This window comes from Pezoporus flaviventris, unplaced genomic scaffold (assembly GCF_033815535.1).
Source record: "Pezoporus flaviventris isolate CSIRO_AGI_PZ_B2104156 unplaced genomic scaffold, CSIRO_AGI_Pfla_v1 ptg000043l, whole genome shotgun sequence".
Taxonomy (NCBI): Eukaryota; Metazoa; Chordata; class Aves; order Psittaciformes; family Psittacidae; genus Pezoporus; species Pezoporus flaviventris.
The window spans coordinates 3,185,283-3,204,932 of record NW_026892591.1 but is presented as its reverse complement, the minus strand read 5'-3'; the positions used below and the strand labels follow the sequence as shown (position 1 = coordinate 3,204,932).

The 19,650-nt window shown below is 56.5% G+C and overlaps 3 protein-coding genes across 5 annotated transcripts; 1 reads left to right on the top strand and 2 right to left on the bottom strand.

Annotated features, from left to right (window-relative positions):
- Positions 1 to 747: 747 nt before the first annotated feature.
- Positions 748 to 9,802, bottom strand: LOC133276271 (excitatory amino acid transporter 5-like). The gene is made up of 11 exons (XM_061466953.1): positions 9,047 to 9,802; positions 7,498 to 7,577; positions 6,420 to 6,632; positions 6,105 to 6,147; positions 5,689 to 5,911; positions 4,000 to 4,099; positions 3,562 to 3,795; positions 2,433 to 2,627; positions 1,716 to 1,850; positions 1,312 to 1,411; positions 748 to 1,209 (listed from the first exon to the last, which is right to left on the bottom strand). The coding sequence occupies exons 1-11, from the start codon at positions 9,221 to 9,223 to the stop codon at positions 1,072 to 1,074; spliced, it is 1,638 nt and encodes a 545-aa protein (XP_061322937.1). The 5' UTR covers positions 9,224 to 9,802; the 3' UTR covers positions 748 to 1,071.
- A 197-nt stretch (positions 9,803 to 9,999) lies between these two features.
- PRAM1 (PML-RARA regulated adaptor molecule 1) lies at positions 10,000 to 16,415 on the bottom strand. Of its 3 annotated transcripts, none has more exons than XR_009745812.1 (10): positions 15,912 to 16,415; positions 13,647 to 14,259; positions 13,165 to 13,237; positions 12,839 to 12,951; positions 12,503 to 12,572; positions 12,138 to 12,231; positions 11,767 to 11,929; positions 10,960 to 11,169; positions 10,555 to 10,589; positions 10,000 to 10,129 (listed from the first exon to the last, which is right to left on the bottom strand). XR_009745812.1 is itself a non-coding variant. In XM_061466975.1 (10 exons), exons 1-10 carry the CDS (start codon positions 15,912 to 15,914, stop codon positions 10,125 to 10,127), a joined length of 1,203 nt encoding a protein of 400 aa, XP_061322959.1. In that variant the 5' UTR covers positions 15,915 to 16,415; the 3' UTR covers positions 10,000 to 10,124. The 3 variants fall into 3 exon arrangements, 1 of the variants encoding a protein (XP_061322959.1); XR_009745813.1 differs by having other exon boundaries at positions 10,960 to 11,166; XM_061466975.1 differs by having other exon boundaries at positions 10,960 to 10,993.
- Positions 16,416 to 17,025: 610 nt separating this feature from the next.
- Positions 17,026 to 19,299, top strand: POLE4 (DNA polymerase epsilon 4, accessory subunit). The gene is made up of 4 exons (XM_061466636.1): positions 17,026 to 17,436; positions 18,371 to 18,455; positions 18,739 to 18,780; positions 19,100 to 19,299. Exons 1-4 carry the CDS (start codon positions 17,026 to 17,028, stop codon positions 19,111 to 19,113), a joined length of 552 nt encoding a protein of 183 aa, XP_061322620.1. The 3' UTR covers positions 19,114 to 19,299.
- Positions 19,300 to 19,650: the final 351 nt, after the last annotated feature.

Here is a 19,650-nt window from a genome sequence, read left to right as displayed (position 1 = left end):
GAAATGCTGTCCCTTTGGGAGTCAGAAATGACTTTCAGTTTGGTTTAAGTTGCCCTTACTCTGCTTTTTCCCCTTCCTGTTTTTACCATATTTTATGGGCCTTAATGTTCTAATCCTTTCTCACTGCAGGCATGGAGGAAGGAAGAAAACCCAGCTCCAAGGAGGACTGTGAAGGTAGTGCAATGGCAGGACTGGCGGCACAATGCCAAGGCACACGGCGCGCGTGCCTGGGGTGCACCCTGGGCCCTATCCCTGGATTCCAGGACGGACATCCTGGCTGCTTGAGCTGCCTTAGATAAAACCTGTTGAAGCCTTGCCCAAGTGTCTTAAGTGCTTCTTTTCTGACCAGGCGCAGTTAAGGGTTGAGGTAGGAGATACTTGCATGGCTTTGCCTTTCAGTCACTCGGCTCACGAGGGCTCACACCAGGGATTGTATCATAGGATCCCAGCCTGGTTTGGGTTGGAAGGGACCTTAAAGCTCATCAGGCTCCAGCCCCTGCCACAGGCAGGGACCCCTTCCACTGGAGCAGCTTGCTCCAAGCCCTGTCCAACCTGGCCTTGAGCACTGTTTTAAGGCTGTGATTTTAAGGCTGTAATTGGAATTTGGACTTGGGGGCAGATCCATAGCTGGGAAAATCAGCATGGTTGCAATTGGGCCTGGTCAGTGTAAGAAGACAGCCAGTAGAGGCACAACTAGTCCTTCCACCCCTGCCATTAAATGATTCCCACTGTCCATGCCAAAGGTGGAACGTTTCAACCAGCTGAAAATGCAGGATTTTGAGCTCCAGACGATTTCCTTCATTTCAGTTTATAGCTGAGAACCCAGGAATGAAATAAAAAAACAATGGTTAGAAAAGAAATATCTCTACTAAAGCAAAGCAGGAGGTGGCTTCGGGTGCAGGGGTTGCTCTGTGGGTGCTGCTGCAGAGTCCTGTGGTCTTCAAAGAATAGAGAAGGTTTTTCCCACTTGTGCCAAGTAAGGCCTTTGTCTTGCAGAGCATCCACACGGGGCATTCACCATGTCCGTGGTTAGCGCCAGGATCCCGTTCCCAGGTGCAGGAATGCTGCGATCTACACCTGGCAGATGTTATAATGAACTCCTGTCTGACCGAACAAGCTTTCTTCCATCACTTCAATCACGTTGTCTTTGGGCTGCGGGTGTGAGGCCTCCCCAGAAGGGAGCTTGGCTGTGCTGCTTCCTGGATCCTGCTGAAAAAGGAAAAACCACCGTTGAATTTCTTAGGGCAGAACATGGGTTGTGTCTGCGGGGTCATCCTGTGCTCCCCTGCGAGCCCAGGCAAGCACACGTACCACAGGAGCCTTTGGAGTGAAGTCCTTTTCACAGACGTGTGCTATGATGCCAGCAGCCAGAGCATCACCAAGGACATTGGTCATCGTCCGAAATCGATCCCTAGGTAAGAGAGAGCCGTGAGGATGCCTTTGGTGATGGTGCTGGGCACCCAGTGCTGCTCAGAGGTGGAACCCACCTCGTGTTGCAGGAGTGGAACTTTCACCTGAGAAATTAAACTTCCTTTTCATGTGAAAGAGAGAGAAAAGCAGCCAGGAGAGTTGACGCTGTTCCCTCTCTGCCCAGGGCGGAGGCACAAAGCTTTGTGAAGCTCAGAGCACCGACCCGCGTGTCCGTCAGCTTCAGATGCAGCACCACGAGCTGGCACTTCCCACCCACTGCCGGCACTGCGCTGGGAGTCACTTACAGAGCCCAGTCCACTGAAATGATGAGAGTGATGTCGTCTGTGGGCAGCCCAACCGAAGTGAGCACGATGACCATGGTGACGAGTCCGGACTGGGGGATCCCGGCTGCCCCTATGCTGGCTGCTGTAGCTGTGATGCTGCAAAAAGAAGGTGGCCATGCAGATAGTGTGGGGCTGGGGGGAAAGGCAAAGTGTGTTTGAATGGCAAAGGAAGTTATTCCTCTATGGAAGGATATTCTGCTCCCAAAGGGGAGAGAAAAGAGAAAGCTCCTCCAGCTCCAGCCCCTGCCAGGGCAGGGACCCCTTCCATAGAGCAGCTTGCTCCAAGCCCCTTGAACACTGCCAGGGATGGGGCAGCCACAGCTGCTCTGGGCACCCTGTGCCAGCCCCTCAGCACCCTCACAGGGAAGAGCTTCTGCCTAAGAGCTCATCTCAGTCTCCCCTCTGGCAGGTTAAAGCCATTCCCCTTGGCCTGTCCCTACAGGCAGCTCTAGTCGTGCTGCCTGTTTGCAGCCTGCATTTTACCTACAGGCAAAGTCTTTGATTCTGCAGCAAATTCTGTGGGTGCAGAGCCCAGCCCTGCTGCTGCACGCTGCAGCCTTCCCTACTCCGCAGCTTCCCAGCAATGTTCACTCTGAGCAGTAGCAAGGTCTCTGCTGAGAGGTTGTTACAAAGCCTAAAGAGATGAATGGAGAAGTAATTCAGCTGCTGCACATTTACCTGATAGTTATAATTTGTCCCAAATCCAAGTCATATTCATTGACCTGGGCAATAAAGATCGCAGCGACTGCTTCGTACAGCGCGGTGCCATCCATGTTGATGGTGGCACCGACGGGGAGGACGAAGCGTGCCACACGTCGATCTATTCCATTGTTCTCCAGGAGACACTTCAGGGTGATGGGCAAGGTTGCAGAGCTGCAGAACAAGAGATGATTGTGATTCTTTCTGTTTCCTGCAGCCCCTTTAGGCACTGGAGCTGCTCTAAGAGCTCCCCTCCAGGACCTTTCTCTTCTCTAGGCTGCCCCAGCCCAGCTCTCTCAGCCTGGCTCCAGAGCAGTGTCATTGCAGTGATGAAGGCGTCGCTCTCAGAACAGCAGAGGGGGATGGTTACAGCTTGGTTGGACATCCCTGGTGCCCACATTACCCACGGGAGTGCTTGGGGGGCACAACCCCAGATGCTGTTCTCGGGATTATGGGAAGAAGCATTTGAGAGACCAGGAAACCCTTTGCCTTGTGAAATGGTTCCTAAGCAGATGTCTGCAGCTATGTGTCCGCCAGGAAGGGCAGAGGTGTCTCATGTGGAGTTTCTTCTTTTAAAGAATGTTTTGAAGATTGAAAATAAAGCAGATAATATCAAATTTTAAAATCTTCTCAGACAAAGCTTTTCCTTGGAGGAGCTTTGGGATGCACAGGCCTTGAGTTAAGGTTTTTGGTGTTCAGAGGAGCTTTTGATGTTTCCAGTTCAAACCCAAGCCCATAACCCCACACTGGTTTATAAAGCACTTCCAAGTCCCTATTTTGAATCCTTTGAAAGGAAAGTGACTGCAGCAATTCCAGTAAGCTCACACAGACACAAACGCTGCTGGTTTGCTTGGGGAACACCCCATGAGAGGAGTGGCTGGGTCTGAAGATGCCCTAAGGCTCATCCTGCTGGGGACCAGTGCTGAGCATCCCGCTTCCCACTGAAACTGGGAACATTCTCATGTCAAATAGTGCTGGAGCATAACTGTGCTTTCTCTGGATTATTCCTGCTTTCCCCCAGCCCCCCCGGCCATGCACACATCCTCTCCCTCCACCAAACCTGATGCCTCCTCAGGTGCATCAGCGTGTTTCAGCCACGTTTTCGTACCTGGAGGAGGTAGCTAAGGCGATGAGCAGAGCCTGCAGCATCCCCTGCATGAAAGCAAAGGGGTTTTTCTTGGTGATGAGCACAAAAAGCAGAGGCAAGATAACGAGTCCGTGGATGGCCAGTCCTGACACCACCGTAATGACGTAAAGCCCCAGCTTCTGGCCTATAACTGATGGGTCTTCCATCTCCAGGATCTTTCCAGCAATGAGAAACACGATGCCGAAGGGGAAGTACCTGCAAAGAATAAACATAAACGATGATTTGTGAGGCTGCGCAGTGATCAAAGCACTCCACAGCCATCACTGCGGTGTCTGGTACCATGGGGTGCAGTCAGACCAAGATCACCCCAGTGCTCACAACACACTTGGAGCTCTGTGGTCAGCGTTCCCATGAGGCAGGTGGTAAGGGAACAACTGAAGGGATGGAAATCAGATTTACCAAACTGCCATGGAGACGATCTTCATAACGGCCTCGTTCAGGCACTGGCACACGTTCACCAGCGGTGCTCCCCGCTCGCCCATTCTTCCCAGGAGCAGTCCTGCAACCAAGCACATGGATGTGGTAACAGAATCCTGGGAGCAGCCTGAGTCGTGCCAAGTGCCTCGAGGCTCTGGTGGTCACAGAATGGGTTCCACTGAGAGCCTGGTGGGGTTACGTATAGGTGAGGATGTGGTGACGAGTTGCAGCCCTGTCCTTGCTCTGGAGTGAAAAGAGTCAGACACCATGGCTGCCACTTCGATGAACACTCAAAAGTGTGCAGATTTGCCCAAACCCTCCAGTTCTGGGTTTTATTATCGCAGAATCCCAGCCTGGTTTGTGATGGAAAGGACCTTAAAGCTCCTCCAGCGCCAACCCCTGCCACGAGCAGGGACCCCTTCCACTGGAGCAGCTTGCTCCAAGCCCCTGTGTCCAGCCTGGCCTTGAGCACTGCCAGGGATGGGGCAGCCACAGCTTCTCTGGGCACCCTGTGCCAGCGCCTCAGCACCCTCACAGGGAAGAGCTTCTGCCTCAGAGCTCATCTCAGTCTCCCCTCGGGCAGGTTAAAGCCATTCCCCTTGGCCTGTCCCTACAGGGACCTTGTCCTTGTCCAAAGCCCCTCCATCCTGTGCAGGACCCAGGGAGTGCATATGGGAGGCCAGGGCTGACTCAGGTGATCTCCCACTGTGTCCCAAGCCGGTGCTGATCCTCCCTCCCACGCTGGCAGGGTGCTGGGTGATAATCTCGGAACACAAAAGCCCGTTCTCCCCATTTGGCTGGGCTGGAGCTGGGCACGTGTCCTGCAAGCAGGAGCTCAGCAGGTTCCCCAGGTGTCCCTGGTGAGCAGATGGTGCTGCTAAGGGGACAGGGTCCTGCTGTAGACATCTCCTCTCCTGCAGGGTCTCTCAGCGGGTCTGCCTTTGCCCTGTCTCACTGTGGCTGTCTCCTCCTGGCACTCCCTGTAGCGTAGCCTTTACAACCAGACACTCCCCAGCTCCAGTGGCTCCAGCACTGCCTCCACTGCCTCCACCCCTCAAATCCTCTAATTGGCTTCTTGGTTCCTCATACTCTAAATTCAAGCTCCTCGCTCTCACCTCTTAATCTGCAGGTAATCCTGTCCCCATGCTTGCCTCATCTCCTCCTACTCTTTCCCCTCCTGATTCCTCTCTTTCACACTCATTGTCCTTACGCTTCAGGTTTCTCCTTCCCATGACTTTCTCCCCCGTAAACCTTCCTGCCTCTCCCTTGCACACAGAATTATGAAATGGTTTGGGTTGGAAGGGACCTTAAAGCTCCTCCAGTCCCAACTCCTGCCACAGGCAGGGACACCTTCCATAGAGCAGCTTGCTCCAAGCCCCTGTGTCCAACCTGGCCTTGAGCACTGCCAGGGATGGGGCAGCCACAGCTTCTCTGGGCACCCTGTGCCAGCACCTCAGCACCCTCACAGGGAAGAGCTTCTGCCTCAGAGCTCATCTCGGTCTCCCCTCTGGCAGGTTAAAGCCATTCCCCTTGGCCTGTCCCTACAGGCCCTTGTCCCAAGCCCCTCTCCAGGTTTCCTGCAGCCCCTTTAGGCACTGGAGCTGCTCTCAGGTCTCCCCAGAGAATGGAAAACTGGGGGAGGAAACGTCCCCATCCCTGCTGGGTTGGTACCGATCGTCGCTGAGAAGATGACGATTCCCAGGACGTTCATCTCGTTGCTGGTCCCGGGCAGGGTCCTGTAGGTCATCTCAGGAGATGGGGTCAGCTCCAGGAACACGGGCCGATGGATTTCAGGATTTTCGTCATCAGGTGCAAAGTAGATAAAACTGAGAGTTTTCCCCGGGACCTTTGGAATGCCAGGAGACTTCACCACCGGGACCAGAACCGTTCGATACTGCGACAGAAGCAAAGCAGGGAGGTCAGGGTCCTCTTGGCTTCATCCTGCTCTGACAACAGAGGCAAAGCCACCACCATGACGGGTGCAGAAGGGAAGAAGCAGGAGAAGGGGAAGGGGAAAGAGAAGGGGGAAGAGAAAGGGAAGGGGAAGGTGAAAGGGAAAGGGAAACAGGAAGGGGAAGGGAACTTACTTGCTGGAATGAAGCTTCAACAAGGTTAGAAGGAAACATGTTTCTGTAAGAGAGCAATGGCACAGGGGTCAAAGCACATCTTGAGAGCACAGGAAACAATGTGGGGAGCACCTCTGGTGGGCGCGAGGCCAAAAGGACCGTGACAGCCGCCACCAGCGTGGTGTGAGCCGAGGGCAAAGAGAGGTGCTGGTGCCTGTCAGCGTGGCACGCGGTTCTGCTTCCCTGGAGGTCTCAGTATCCCCAGGAGCCTCATGGGGACATCTCATCTGTGAAATGCCATCCTCAACCTGCCCCTGCTGACAGCCTGCCTCGTACCTGATTAAATCCAGCAGCGCATCCGCGGAGCTGAGCACCGCCTTCCCCACCGAGTACTTGTCCTTCTGGGCAGCTGCGCCCGGGTGGATGCTGACCACGAGGATGATCCCCACAGTCACTGCCATGAAGGTTGTCCACAGGTAGTAGGTGATGGTGAGCACCCCCATCTTCCCACAGGCCTTGGTGTCCATGGTGGCCAGCCCGGACATGAGGCTGCACCAGAGGAGATCACGGTCAGTGCCTGCTCCAAAACTGCACAAGATGCAGCTGATGGGAGACATCTTCAGAGAGTTTTGAACCAATGCTTAAGGGCATCACTGAGCTCTTGCACGTTCGAGTGCCAGGTTGTGGCAACCCAGGTTAAGCTGCGAAGGGGAGGAGATGCCTCTCCAATCCCTCTTCTAGGCTTGGCCGTATTTTCTGTTATCTCCAAGGGGAAAAGAAGGAAATATTCCTGGTGTATTTTGTTGGTAAATAACTAATGCTGCTCTTTTGATTGTGACACCGTTCTTTAAGTATCTGATGCCCTGTGCTGCTGCTGAGCGTCACTGGGAGCAGTGAAGAGAGGTCTCAGCAGGGTTTCTAACATCCTGGTGGGGGTGGACCCTGCTCCCCCAGGGGGAGAGCTGCTGGTTCAGATTTCATGGACACAGAAGCTTTCCTAAGCAGCCCATAAACTACTGTTAAACAAAACTGGACTAAAAATAGAGAGGGTTCTACAGGAGAGCTGCTGGTGGTGATGCTTCCTCAATCCGCCACTGTCATGGGGGACACCAAGCCAGGGTTGCTGGGGCTATCCTCACCCCAGGCCATTTTGGGGTGATGTCACAGAATCCCAGACCGGTTTGGGTTGGAAGGGACCTTAAAGCTCCTCCAGCTCCAACCCCTGCCAGGGCAGGGACCCCTTCCACTGGAGCAGCTTGCTCCAAGCCCCTGTGTCCAACCTGGCCTTGAGCACTGCCAGGGATGGTGCAGACACAGCTCCTCTGGGCACCCTGTTCCTCATCAGGAGATCATGGGGTGATCTCCTCAATGTGATGGAGAGGTGGTATTTTAGAAGCAGAAGATGGTGTCTTACCTAGAGGTGATCAAGGGCAGGATCAGCATCTTCAACATCCTCATAAGGAGCTCTCCAGGAAAGGAGAAATACTGCTTCTCCTGCACATAAAGCAGAGCTGTTGTGTCAGATGAGAGCTGAGAAGTGGATGCTGATTGCAGGTTAAGGGCTCAAACCTGATAAATTCACCTTTTTCCCCAAAAGACCCAGCTCTGAGCTTGGTTCTAATATGGCAGCTATCTGCCCATCAATCCATCCATCATCCATCCATCCTTCCACCATCTCATCCCTCCATCCATCCATCCATCCATCCATCCATCATCCATCCATCCACCATCTCATCCATCCATCATCCATCCATCCATCCATCCATCCATCCATTCATCCATCCATCCACCATCCATCCCTCCATCACTGCCGCTGTAAAGGTGTCAGGGATGGACCTGAGATGGCCTCAAGTCAAGCAGGTACTTTGGGTTACTCTGAAGCAATCAACCCCATGGAGCTTTGGGGGGCTGCCCAGGCAAACCATGCTGGTGCAGGGGGTGCGAGGAGCAGTGACTTGAGCAGCATCTCTTTTCCCAGCGGGTTTCTCAGCTTCCTGACCCTTTCCCATCATGGCTGTTGGGGACCACGTGCAGGGCTGTGGCAGGAGGATGGTATGGGGCTGGGGCAGAGGGCGGATGGGCTCGGCGCACGGCAGGACAAGGGCAGGAGCCCCGCGGCTTGGGGGTGGGTGACTGCTCTCGCCATCTGCACCGGGGTGCAGGGGATTACAGCAGCATCAGTGCAGTACCGAGCTCCCCTGCTGCGGGCGGCTGATGCTGGAGGTGTAATTGAAGTGACAGGACCCTGCTAAACCCCAGCGGGTGACGTGGGGTGCTGCAGGGCCAGATGAGCTCTCCCTGAGGCCTGGCTGAAGATCAGGGCTGAGCCTCTGCCAAGCCACCCAATGTCATTGAACCGCCTGGGTTTTGGCCCGGTGATGTTGAACAGCTCCTAGAAAGCGCTGAGCAAACACCTTTTAGGTGCATTTTCTTCACTGCCTTGGTCTCCGGGGGTGCTCAGGGGAAGGTGACCCCTCCCCCCCCCCCCCTTCCCCCGGCTCTCCACTACCCCCTATTTATTGGCTGGGTCATCTCCAGAGGGAAGAAACGTGCTTTGGTTGAGCATCTGCACAGCTGGGGAGAGTGGAGCCCTCAGACCCCAGCACTGCTGTTTGTGTTACGGAGCATCCATTCCCTCCTTTCCCATCCCCATCCCCATCCCACCTGGAGGTTCCTGCAGCCCCTTAGGGTCCATCCCACAGCCTCTGCTCCCAGCGGAGGGATGCAGGATTTCTTCTGCAGCGTTGGTGTTTGATGGCAGCTTTTGGGTCACAAAATAACCCGAAGAAAAGCCATTGGGAGAAACCTGCCCAGAGAAGCAGGTTTCTTGGGCAGGAGCCTTTGCTTCTGGGCTGTGCCCATCTGGGGCCATCGATGCTGATGTGCTGCCAGCACCGGGGCTGGTTGCCCCACCTGCCCTGCTCCATCCTGCTCACTCCCATCCCCATCCTGGTCACACTTACCAGCTCCGTCAGCTCCAGTGCTCGCAGCAGGAACCCCAGGAGGCAGCCGGTGACAACAGACAGCATGGAGAGCGTCAGGAGGCCATTTCTCTGCCAGAAAGCCCGTGCCCACTTCCAGACCCGCAGGAAGGCCGTGGACAGCGAGTCCAGCAAAGCTCTCCTGACCTGCTCCCACATGGTCACCCTCAGCTGCCCAGGCAAAGCCCCTCAGAGCAGCTCCTGGCCCTGCTCATCGTGCCGGCACCACCACGCTGCCAGACCCTGGCCCCTCACCCAGAGCTGAGCACACCGGAGGCTAATCCCAGGCACCAAAAGCTCCAGGGCTCTTTGGGAGCCTTTCCCATAATGGAAAGTGACGTCTTCAATGGTTAATCTGGGCTTGGCATCCGGCCGTGCCAGTGCTGAACCCTCCACCCCCACCAGGACCAGGCTGCGTGCTGCAGGCTGGGAGCAGGGATTCAGCCCGAGCACCTTTCCCATCACAGTTCCCGATCCAAAAGGATCACCTCCTGCCCCACATCTGTTAAGGGCTTCATGAGAACAAAGCTTGCAGAGGAAGACTGTTTCCCAGGAACTGGAGAATGTCCAGTGGGGAATTTTGCCAGTGACACTGAGCTGTGTGGTGCAGTTGATGTGCTGGAAGGGATGGGATACAGAGGGACCTGGACAGGCTGGAGAGGGGGGACCATGGGACCCTCATGGAGCTCAACAAGGCCAAGTGCAACTTCCTGCCCCGGGGTTGGGGCAGTCCCCAGCACAAACACAGGCTGGGGGAGAGGAAACTCTCCAGGGCAGGACAGCAGGTGAAGGATGGGGGGGTGGGCTCAGGGATACAGCGCTGTTCCCAGCTGAGGATGCTCTGGGAATGGGAAACATGAAAACCTCTCTGAACCAAAACTTCTCTGCCCAGATTTTAAACACACCCCCCCCAATAAGACCACAAGCCCATCTCATACTGTTGCCATATTTTACACAGACAAAACAAAGCCACAGAGAAGGTGTGACCTGGATCACATTTTGACCCTTGGGGAGGTCTCTGTCGGTGGTGTCTTGTACCTTTGGTTTTAGCCATGGATCCTCACCCTGCCAGATAAAACATTTGCTCCTCAGTACAGCTGAAATACAGTTGTTTCTATTCAGCTCCATCTGTGAGCCAGGGGATGGAATGTGAATGCTGGGAGTGAGAAACCGTTTGGGAAAGGGTGTCCCTGAGTTGTCCAGGGGACCAGGGACGTCTCAGAGAGCCCCGTGGGGCTGGCAGCAGGGGGAGGGAGCAAGCTGAGAAGGAAAAGGGTGAGGGGAAGTCCAAAGCATTGTGAACAGGGGAACACGGGGACTTGTGGGGAACTAAGAGCAAGGGAGGGATGTCCCAGAGAGGGAATCACAGAGCGGGAAAGGAGAGAGGGAAAGTGGCGAAACGGCAAGAGGGCAGGAGGGGAGGCCCCAGTGCTGCTGTGGGGCTCACTGCTTGGTGAAGGGGCTACAGCAGCAGCTCCCTCCATGCCTACCGTAAATCTCGACATCGTCATAGATGTCAGTGTCCCTGCAAGGAAAGACAAGGGTGCTGTGAGCCAAGGCAAGGGCCAGCTCCTGCTCCACACGTGTCCCGCCTCTCCTAACGGATCCCTTCACCTCTTCCCAGCCTTGGGCTCTCCCCACAGAGATGGGATCCTCTGGCATGGGGTAAGCACGGCTCTGGCTCCTCTCCCGTTGTGCATGGGTGGTGAACCTCACCAGAAACAGCAGGTTCCCAGCCCAGGGTAAGTGTCTGATGCTACACTTATGGTAACTGCCTGGGTTGGATGGTTTTGAGTTGGCAGCCCATGGCCAGGGCTGGTTTGGTGCTGGGGACCCATTGGGCAATTGCTAGAGCTCATGGAGGGAGGAGAAAGGGCTGGGGAAGGGGTACTCACAGGTGTAGCATCACGGTCCGGGGCACATAGCCATCTGCAACAGTGAGGAAAAGCACTTCAGGTTGTGCCAGGAGTTGGGGCATGAGTGGGGACGCACCCCAGGACCTGCCCCTGCACAGGACAGAGTTTAGCAACGTCTTGCATCCCATGGGAGAGCCTGGGACAAGGAAGAGCTTGGCTCTTGGAAGCTGGACCCCTGGGAGGAACCTGCTGGAGGCAATGCAAGGGAATGAACCTGCCAGGCTGGGTGGCAGCTGGCTGGGAAGAGCCTGATCCCAGTCTCTCTGCTGATGGGATCTGCAGCCCATTTCACCTGAGCATCATAGAACCATAGAATCTGGCCTTGAACACTGCCAGGGATGGGGCAGCCACAGCTTCTCTGGGCACCCTGTGCCAGCGCCTCAGCACCCTCACAGGGAAGAGCTTCTTCCTTATATCTAACATGAACTTCCCCTGTTTAAGTACAAGGCATTACCCCTTGTTCTGTCGCTACAGTCCAGTGCAAACGTGGCTTGTGGAGCCCATGCCTACTGCAAAGCCAGGCTGGTGGCCAAGAGACTGTGGGAAGTGCTTTTAGCAGAGGGAGACAAGAAGCCTGGCTAGCAGCTGGAATGCTGGCACCAGGCAGGAAGAAGAGTAGGATGTTTTGCAAAGAGAAGTGGGAGCACTGGAGAGCCAGGGTACATGCCATGGCTAAGGGCATGCTTCTGCTGTCTGCTGGTGCATGTCTGCATGAAGAAACTTGTTCCCAAAGCTGTGTGTGCTGTGATCCCCGCTAAGGCAAAGCCTCAGCCCCCACAGGCTTACACCTCCTCTGGCTGTTTCTGCAGAGGATTTGCTCCTGGTTTGTAAACTGAATAACATCAAGAATTTCTCCTCGTCTCAGTGGCAGGTTCTTCCCTCCACCCCTTTTCTCTGTCACCGCGGGGTCGACCATCATCTGAGTCAGGACACTGATGCTTCCTTCAAACTGAGACACAAAGAGCAGTGAGTGCTGCAGCTCAGCAGCTGCCCCCAGGGCAGTGTGAGCCGGGCAGCTCCATCCACTCTCCCTTGGAAAAAGCAAGGCAACTCGTGTGTGGGGCTGGTCTGATCTGGGGACATTTCAGTGGGGAACAGGGAAGGTGTGAGCTGGTCTCTGTGCAGCACAGCTCCCCTGCCATTGCCTTGCTGCTCACCTTGAATTTCTTCTGAAACTCCCTGTCTGCCTTCTCTTCCTTCTTGCATTCCTTGAGTGTCATTGGCTTCATCTTCCGGGGGACCTGGGCTTCTCTGCAGAGCCATTGTGAGTCACAGGAAAGCTCAGGGGAACCCACACTCTGTTCCCTCCCTTCTCCTTCCCCTTCTCCCCCTCAGCCCCATCACATTTCCCATCACCCACTCAGGGGCTCTGGGGCCAGGTTTAAACCAGCCACTTGTGCTCTTCACCATGGAGATTTCCATTGCAAGCCCAGCAGAGAGCATTCAACCACCAGCTTTGTCCAAGCAGCAAGGAGCCCTGGCTATTTTGGGACCCTCAGAAAGAGTAAACCCCCCTGGTTACCTCTGTGCAGCTGCCAGCAAGGCAAACCCCTTAGAGGCTCGACCAGCATCTTCACCTGTAAAAGCAAACCCTAGGAGAGGTGCTGCCATGAGGCTGCTGCAAGGTGTTAGACACCTGCTGAGACAGGACACAGGAGCCTTCTCCTCTTGGGATCAACCCCTGACTTTGCCCCCTGAGCTTGGAGGGATCAGGGCTTCCCATGCCCATTTACAAGGCAGCAAAGAACCCATCAGCCTCCCATGCACAGGAGCAGTGGGCTCTGCTGCTGCCCAGGGCTTGCTGGAGTGTCGAGGCTCCCTGAGCTGCAGTGCTCACCCCACACCCTCCTGTACCCACCTCCTCTGGGGCAGGGATTTGCTGGCGGCTGGCACGTGGGGGACAGTAGAAAGCCTTGGGCTCTCCTGATGAGCCCAGCAGGCTCTACATCATCATATATCTCATCTTCACCCCTGTGAGGAGGAAGAGGGTGATTACAAAGCCCTGTTGCAGTGAGCTCAAGGGGTCAAGAGCAGGATGAAAGCTACCAGGAGGAGGCTGGGCTGCCTGTGAGTCCCAGGTCTGGGGCAGAGTGGGACAGCAGCTCTGTGCCATGTGCCAGCTTTTCCCACTGGGTTGGACAGGCTGGAAGCCACCTAGAATAAAAGTGCTGCCTTGGTCCTTACCCTGTTACACTTGAAGCATCCTGTGTTGGGAACCGTGCTGGGGCTGATGTGGCATAGCCTGGTTTGGGGTGGCCTATGGTAGAAAGAGGAACAGGAGGGAGCAGTGAGGGATTATTTCACATTCTTGCTTCAACTCTATCACCCACCCTAAACTCAGAGCCTCCCTGGGCTAGATTCAGTGCAGAAGGATGAGGAGAGCTAATACTGACTGCAATCAGGATCCAGAGAGGAGTTTTTAGATGTGTTTTTCCAATTCTTATGCCCCTAATGCTACTTTCTCCCTGGAGCAGTGATGAAAGGGGAAGGAAGAGACCAAAATGAGTATTTTGAATGTGGTGAAACCCCTGAACTTCAGACCTGTACCAGAGTCAGGGCAAATCCCAGATATCTCCATGTGCTCAGGAGCATCATTGCCCAGGACATGGCTCAGTTTTGCAGCTCCCTAAAGGAAAGGCAGAGAAGCTCTACTCTTGTGGCCGTACCCAGCTGAGCACCCCTTGGTGCCTCCGTGGCCAGACGGATGGGCATCCCACGATGTGCAGATGCACCAAACTTCTCCAGATCCACAACAGGAGGACGCCTGGGCTTGGCTGGCCTTGCTCCCAGTGCCTTGATGTGTGGCAAAGGCTTCCTCCAAGGCTGAGCTGGGTGCCCAGGCTGCACAGGAACTGCTGGAGCACCCCCTTCTTTGGCGAGCGGCCGTGCCTGCTGGGCTGAGCTTCTCCGGGGAGGATCAGACGTGCCTCCCACCTCCTTGCTCAACACATCTCCTCCTCCTGGCTTGGCAGGGGCTGGGTGGAAGCTGCCACCTTGAGCAGTGCCCTTCTTCAGCTGCACCACCCACCCCGGGGGCTCGGTGCTGGAATGAGGAGGTGAACACGGTCCCACACCTTTACTGTGTGATGGAGAAGCCCTGCTGAAGTCCACCCTCCTGCTCCAGGGGGCCTCTGGCAGGGGGGTCTGGCCTGGCTCTGTTGCAAGGGACGCTGCAGACTGGCTCTCGGGGCAGCCACCCACTATGGGAGGGTCTCTCCTGTTCCCTTGGAGCTTTGCCTGTAGGTGCCTCACCACGGCCTCTTTCCTCTCCAGATGTGTCTGCAAGCATGAAGAAAGCTCTGGTTAAAACACCAGGGAGGGAAGCGAGTCAAAAGTCTTCCTCTGGGGAATGCAGTATTTCTTCAACATGGCCTCACGCTAAGCCTTCTCCATGAAATGTGCTCAAAGTGGTCCTAGAACGTAGAATCCCAGCCTGGTTTGGGTTGGAAGGGACCTCAAAGCTCATCCAGTTCTAACCCCCTGCCATGGGCAGGGACACCTTCCACAACACTCCTTGCCCTGGTCCTGGGTCCCATGAAGTTCATGGTGAACTCAGGGCAGTGGGGCAGGAGCTGGTGGGGGAGAACACTGGGAGCCATCAGCAGGAGGAAAACGCAGGACAGTGCTGCTGACACTCAGGCTGCCAAAGGTGGGTGCAGAAAACAGCCAAGCAGCAGCAGCTCTGCCCTACTTTTGTGACCAGTGCGTTTCCTGTGCTGCTCACAGCGCATCCGAGCGAACCGAGACATGCAGGCCACAGCGCAGAGCTGCCCCAGCTTCCTGAATGACCACAAAGCACCTTTATTTCTGAAGCCTCCAGAGAAAGGCTGCCAGGAGGAGGCTGAATGAGTCTCAGAGGGTGCCAGGTTTGAGGACGGCACAAAGCTTGGCTGGGATGGGGCTGACATTTTTCCCAAGCTTCCTAGATGGACTTTACGGGAAAGGAGAGATTATCTCCCCTGTGAGGGTGCTGAGGCACTGGCACAGGGTGCCCAGAGAAGCTGTGGCTGCCCCATCCCTGGCAGTGCTCAAGGCCAGGTTGGACACAGGGGCTTGGAGCAAGCTGCTCCAGAGCTTTAAGGTCCTTTCCAAATCAAACCAGTCTGGGATTCCATGATTCTATTCCACTGTTCTTACCCTCCTTCTCCTTTCTCCCCCACCTTGTCCACAGACACAGTGTCCCTCTGCACTGGGGCTGGCTGCCCTGCTTGCCCTTGGCAAGGTACAGGCTTTGATTTTTGAAGCTCTCCTCCTTTGGGATTTCAGTTTGGGTTCGTGCTTGCGCAATTCTTCTCTGTCACAACAGAAAGGCTCTTATGCAAAGAAGCGAGTGCAGGACTTTCAGAAATGTAGATGTACAACTGTATACACGCACCTCAGCGGTGCCACTTCCCCTCCCAGCCCTAGGCACTCACCCCAATTTCCCTGCTAAGTGCTGTAAGCAGCATTCCGGGAGTAGCCTGTGCTGTAGCAGCACAAATTCACTGTTCCAGGCACACCAGGCTCTTACCCAAAAGTGACTTCTTCCACATTCTCCAAGGAGCCACTGGGATTTTTGGCACCTGAATGATTCAGAGGTTTGTAACCAGTAGCTTTGGAGCCACTGCCCTGGCACAGAGCCCTCAGGTCACTGTGATCGACTCCAGGTTTTCCAACACATTTGGAATCTGGTGGTGCTCTGCCTCCTTCACAGATGTTTGTGTCCGCCCCAGCTTCACCCAGCCCAGGAACTGGTCAGAGACCCTGGAAGCTCCGACCAGCTCAGATGTACAATGTCCTCCTGGACTTGGTGTTCCAGGAGGAGTGAGGATCCCAACATGATCCAGCCCCTCATACGAATCCTCCCAAAGCCTTTCCAAGCAGGACACACGGCTCTGCTCCCTCTGCCCCATCCCCAGGTCCAGCACAGCCCAGCTCTGGTTCTTACTCACCATTTTCCATCAGCGGATGCTTTCCTGCGTGCTCTCCTCCTCCCTGAAGGCCACCAGAGGCACCCAAGCAGAAGGACTCACGCAAGGGGAGCCTCTCCGAGGTGCCCCTCGCCTGAAACCAGCAGCTCCTTCCTAACGGCTGGTGAGGAGCTGTGTGCAACTCCAGGAAGCCGCTGTAGCCTGACCATGAAAGAGCACGTGGAGGAGGAAGAGGAGGAGGAGCAGTTCTTGGTGCAGTTAGCTTGGGCTCTGCTGCTGTTGGGAAGCTTGAAGCCCACCAAGCCCTGCTGTGCTTAAAATCTCATCCAGAAAAGAGCCTGGGTTCACGGAGTGACTTGGATGCGAGGGATGGGCTGGGAGCACATTCTCATCTGATGGTGGCCAAAGAGAACCCCATGCAGGGCAGGTCTTCAGAGCCCCCCAGGACCTGCAGAAGGTGGAGGTGGTTCACAGGGGTTGCACAGCCAAACCAGCACAGCCCTGGACAGCCGAGCTCTGCAGGAGGGCAGGGGTGAAGGCTGCGGCTCTCCAACATACCCACATTCAAAGGACGTTTGCTCCATTGAAGAGCCAACCTCTGCTGGCAGCAGGGGAAGCACCCTGTACGGCACGGTGCCAGGCTGGGCCATCTCCGTGTTGAAATGTCCTGCTTTCACGGTTCATTGCCTCAGAGGCAGGAAAGCTCTGAGGCTGAGCGAGGCCACAGGCAGGGATGCTCTGGCTGCCCGCAGGCACCGATGTCCTTGCTCTGGGACAGCGCATCCCTCCAGCAGCGCCTGCGGATGACTGCATCAAGGACGGGGGGGAAAGCTGGGATGGGCGTGCGCTGGCCAAGGGTGGCATCCCCAGGGGTCCTGCACGGGGTGGTGAGCGCCCAATGGAGGGTTTGACCCCACCCGGCACAGGTGGGATGGAGAGAGCCGTGTTCCATAGAATGGAAGAATGGTTTGGGATGAAGGGACCTTAAAGCTCCTCCAGCTCCAACCCCCTTCCACTGGAGCAGCTTGCTCCAAGCCCCTGGGTCCAACCTGGCCTTGAGCACTGCCAGGGATGGGGCAGCCACAGCTTCCCTGGGCACCCTGTGCCACCCTCACGGTCCGGGGGCACGAGGGTGATGGGGAGGTCCCAAAGCCCCCCCGGGCGCAGGGGCGATGGGAGCCCAAGGCCTGTGCCCGGCGCGGGGCACAGAGGCGGTGCTGGGGGGGCCGCGGGGCGCCCCAGGCAGGGCCGAGCCGAGCGCCGGGGCCTTCCCCGCCCGTTCCCCCCGCTCCGCCCGCGGGTCCCGCGCAGGCGCGGCGCGGGGCGCGGGATGGCGGCGGCGGCGGGCGCCGTGCCCGCAGCGGGGCCGGTGGCGGGGCCGGGGGCGGACGCGGCGGGGCCGGGGGAGGAGGCGGCGGGGCCGGGGTGCCCGGGCCCGGCCCGCGGGGCGCGGCTGCCGCTGGCGCGGGTGAAGGCGCTGGTGAAGGCGGACCCGGACGTGAGCCTGGCGAGCCACGAGGCCGTGTTCGTGCTGGCGCGGGCCACGGTGAGGGGCGGTGGCACCGGCGCGGGGGCCCTGGGGGGCGGCGGGAGGCGGACAGGGGCGGGCCCCGGAGCTGCGGCTCCCCTGGGGCTCCTCTCCCGCCCCCGCCCCCGCGGACCCGGGCAGGGAGCGGGCAGAGCCCCGGCAGGGAGCGGGCAGGGGGCGGGCAAAGCCCCGGCAGAGCCCCGGCAGGGAGCGGGCAGAGCCCGGGCAGGGAGCGGGCAGAGCTCCGGCAGAGCCCCGGCAGGGAGCGGGCAGAGCCCGGGCAGGGAGCGGGCAGAGCCCCGGCAGGGAGCGGGCAGAGCCCGGGCAGGGAGCGGGCAGAGCCCCGGCAGGGAGCGGGCAGAGCCCGGGCAGAGAGCGGGCAGAGCCCGGCAGGGAGCGGGCAGGCAGCGGGCAGAGCCCCGGAGGCGCGGGGCTCTCTGTGTCCGCAGAGCCCTGTGCCCGCTCAGGGGGTTTCCAGCCCCCTCTCCGCTGGCACGGGTTGGGTTTGAGTGCGCACCGGAGCAGGGTGCAGCAGAGCGGGGGTTCCTCCTTCGGGAGGGGTCTGCCATGGCACAGCCAGGGCTGCCTGTGGGGTGGCTTCGGCATCGTGTGGGTCGGCCCTGGCCTCCGGGCATCTGCTCCCCACAGCGGAGGTAACCGCGTGCGAGGGCGGCTCTGCTCAACCCATGCGTCTGCCGAGACCTTTCCTCCCGCAGGATGTGCCCAGGAGCACAGGGTGTAGCTGGGCTCCCAGAGCTCTGCAGTCTCCTCCCGTGCATCGCTGCCCAGCAGTGGCGTTTGTCGTTTTCAGACCCACTTGTTGGGAAAGGGGAGTTGTGAAGATGGAGATTCGGGTTCCTTCCTGCAGACCTGCGGGACCTTGCCTTGCCTCGGGATGTTCTCTCTTCGCTCTCTCGCCCCCGTGTGAAGCTGTCTTGTGTTTGTGTTGCAGGAGCTGTTTGTTGAGACCATCGCCAAAGATGCTTACGTGTACGCTCAGCAAGGAAAAAGGAAAACTCTGCAGAGAAAAGACCTGGGTATGAGAGATCATTCTGTTTTGTGCTTGGCAATGGATGCTCCCCCCTGTCCCAGTGTGATGGAGCAACCGTAGGTGCTTCTCTTTCTCTCCCATCTTCAGAGAAAGGAAAGCTTCTCTTCTACCAATGCTGATGGCAGTAATCTCACACACCAGCTCCAGACCAAGTCAGCCTCTTTGCAGTTGGTCACTGTAGTGCAGTGTGCTTCCGGCTGCTGCTGTCTGAAGCAGGTGCAGTGTGGGGTGGGTTTATCCATGTTAATTGGTTTCCATTTGCTTTGCAGATAACGCCATTGAAGCTATTGATGAATTTGCTTTTTTGGAAGGTGAGCTCCTACTTGGTTTCAATATTTTGCGTGATCTCCTTCATGGGGGGGAAAGAACTTCCTCGCTTACAGAGTCCTCTGTTTCCACACCTTTAATAATCAATAGTGTGAGTTGTTAGGCCCCTCTTGGAAAGGTGAAACACAACTGAAGTGGACCCTGAGACGTGCACCACTTTGTAGCTAGATTTGGGTTTACCTCATATGTGATTTGCTTAAACTGTAAGAAGTTCCTGCGTCTTCCTTTGGCAGCTGTGAACAAGGTCACAGCTGCACTGCTGAGGCCTGAGGCTGTATGTTTTAATACTCTTTTCATTTGTAGGTACTTTGGATTGAGCTGGACAGCGATGGAGCAGTAGAGAGATGGACACAGGGTGCCAAACAGGATGTTGAGAGTTCAAACATGGTTCTTAGAACTGAGAACCTGAAATGGCAGCCATCGTATTTTGTATGAAGTTTAAGTCATTGTAAGCTCTTTATTTAAAATGCATCATTATTTTCTTAATTCCTTTTTCCATAACTTTCTGAGTCATTTCCTGGTGTCCTCCTGCCTGCGTGGGGGCTGCTCAGAGCTCTCACCAGGTCCCTGCAGCACCTGAGAGCTGTGAGTGGAGGGTGGCTAAGCTCCAACATGGGCAATGGTTTGCGATGGAACTGTGTTTAATTTGTACATGTCTGTTTCTTGGCCAAACACGATTCATTTCCTTTTAATACATATTTTTTGGTTGAAGAGCTGGTTTCTGATTTCTCCTCCGCGCTGCTGGGATGCAGGGATGGGGCTCCTGCAGCACTGGGGTGATGGGGTAGGTTTGTCAGGATGCCTTCTAACAGTACTTTGCTTTTGTTGTTTCCGTACATGAGGCCCAGTCCTTC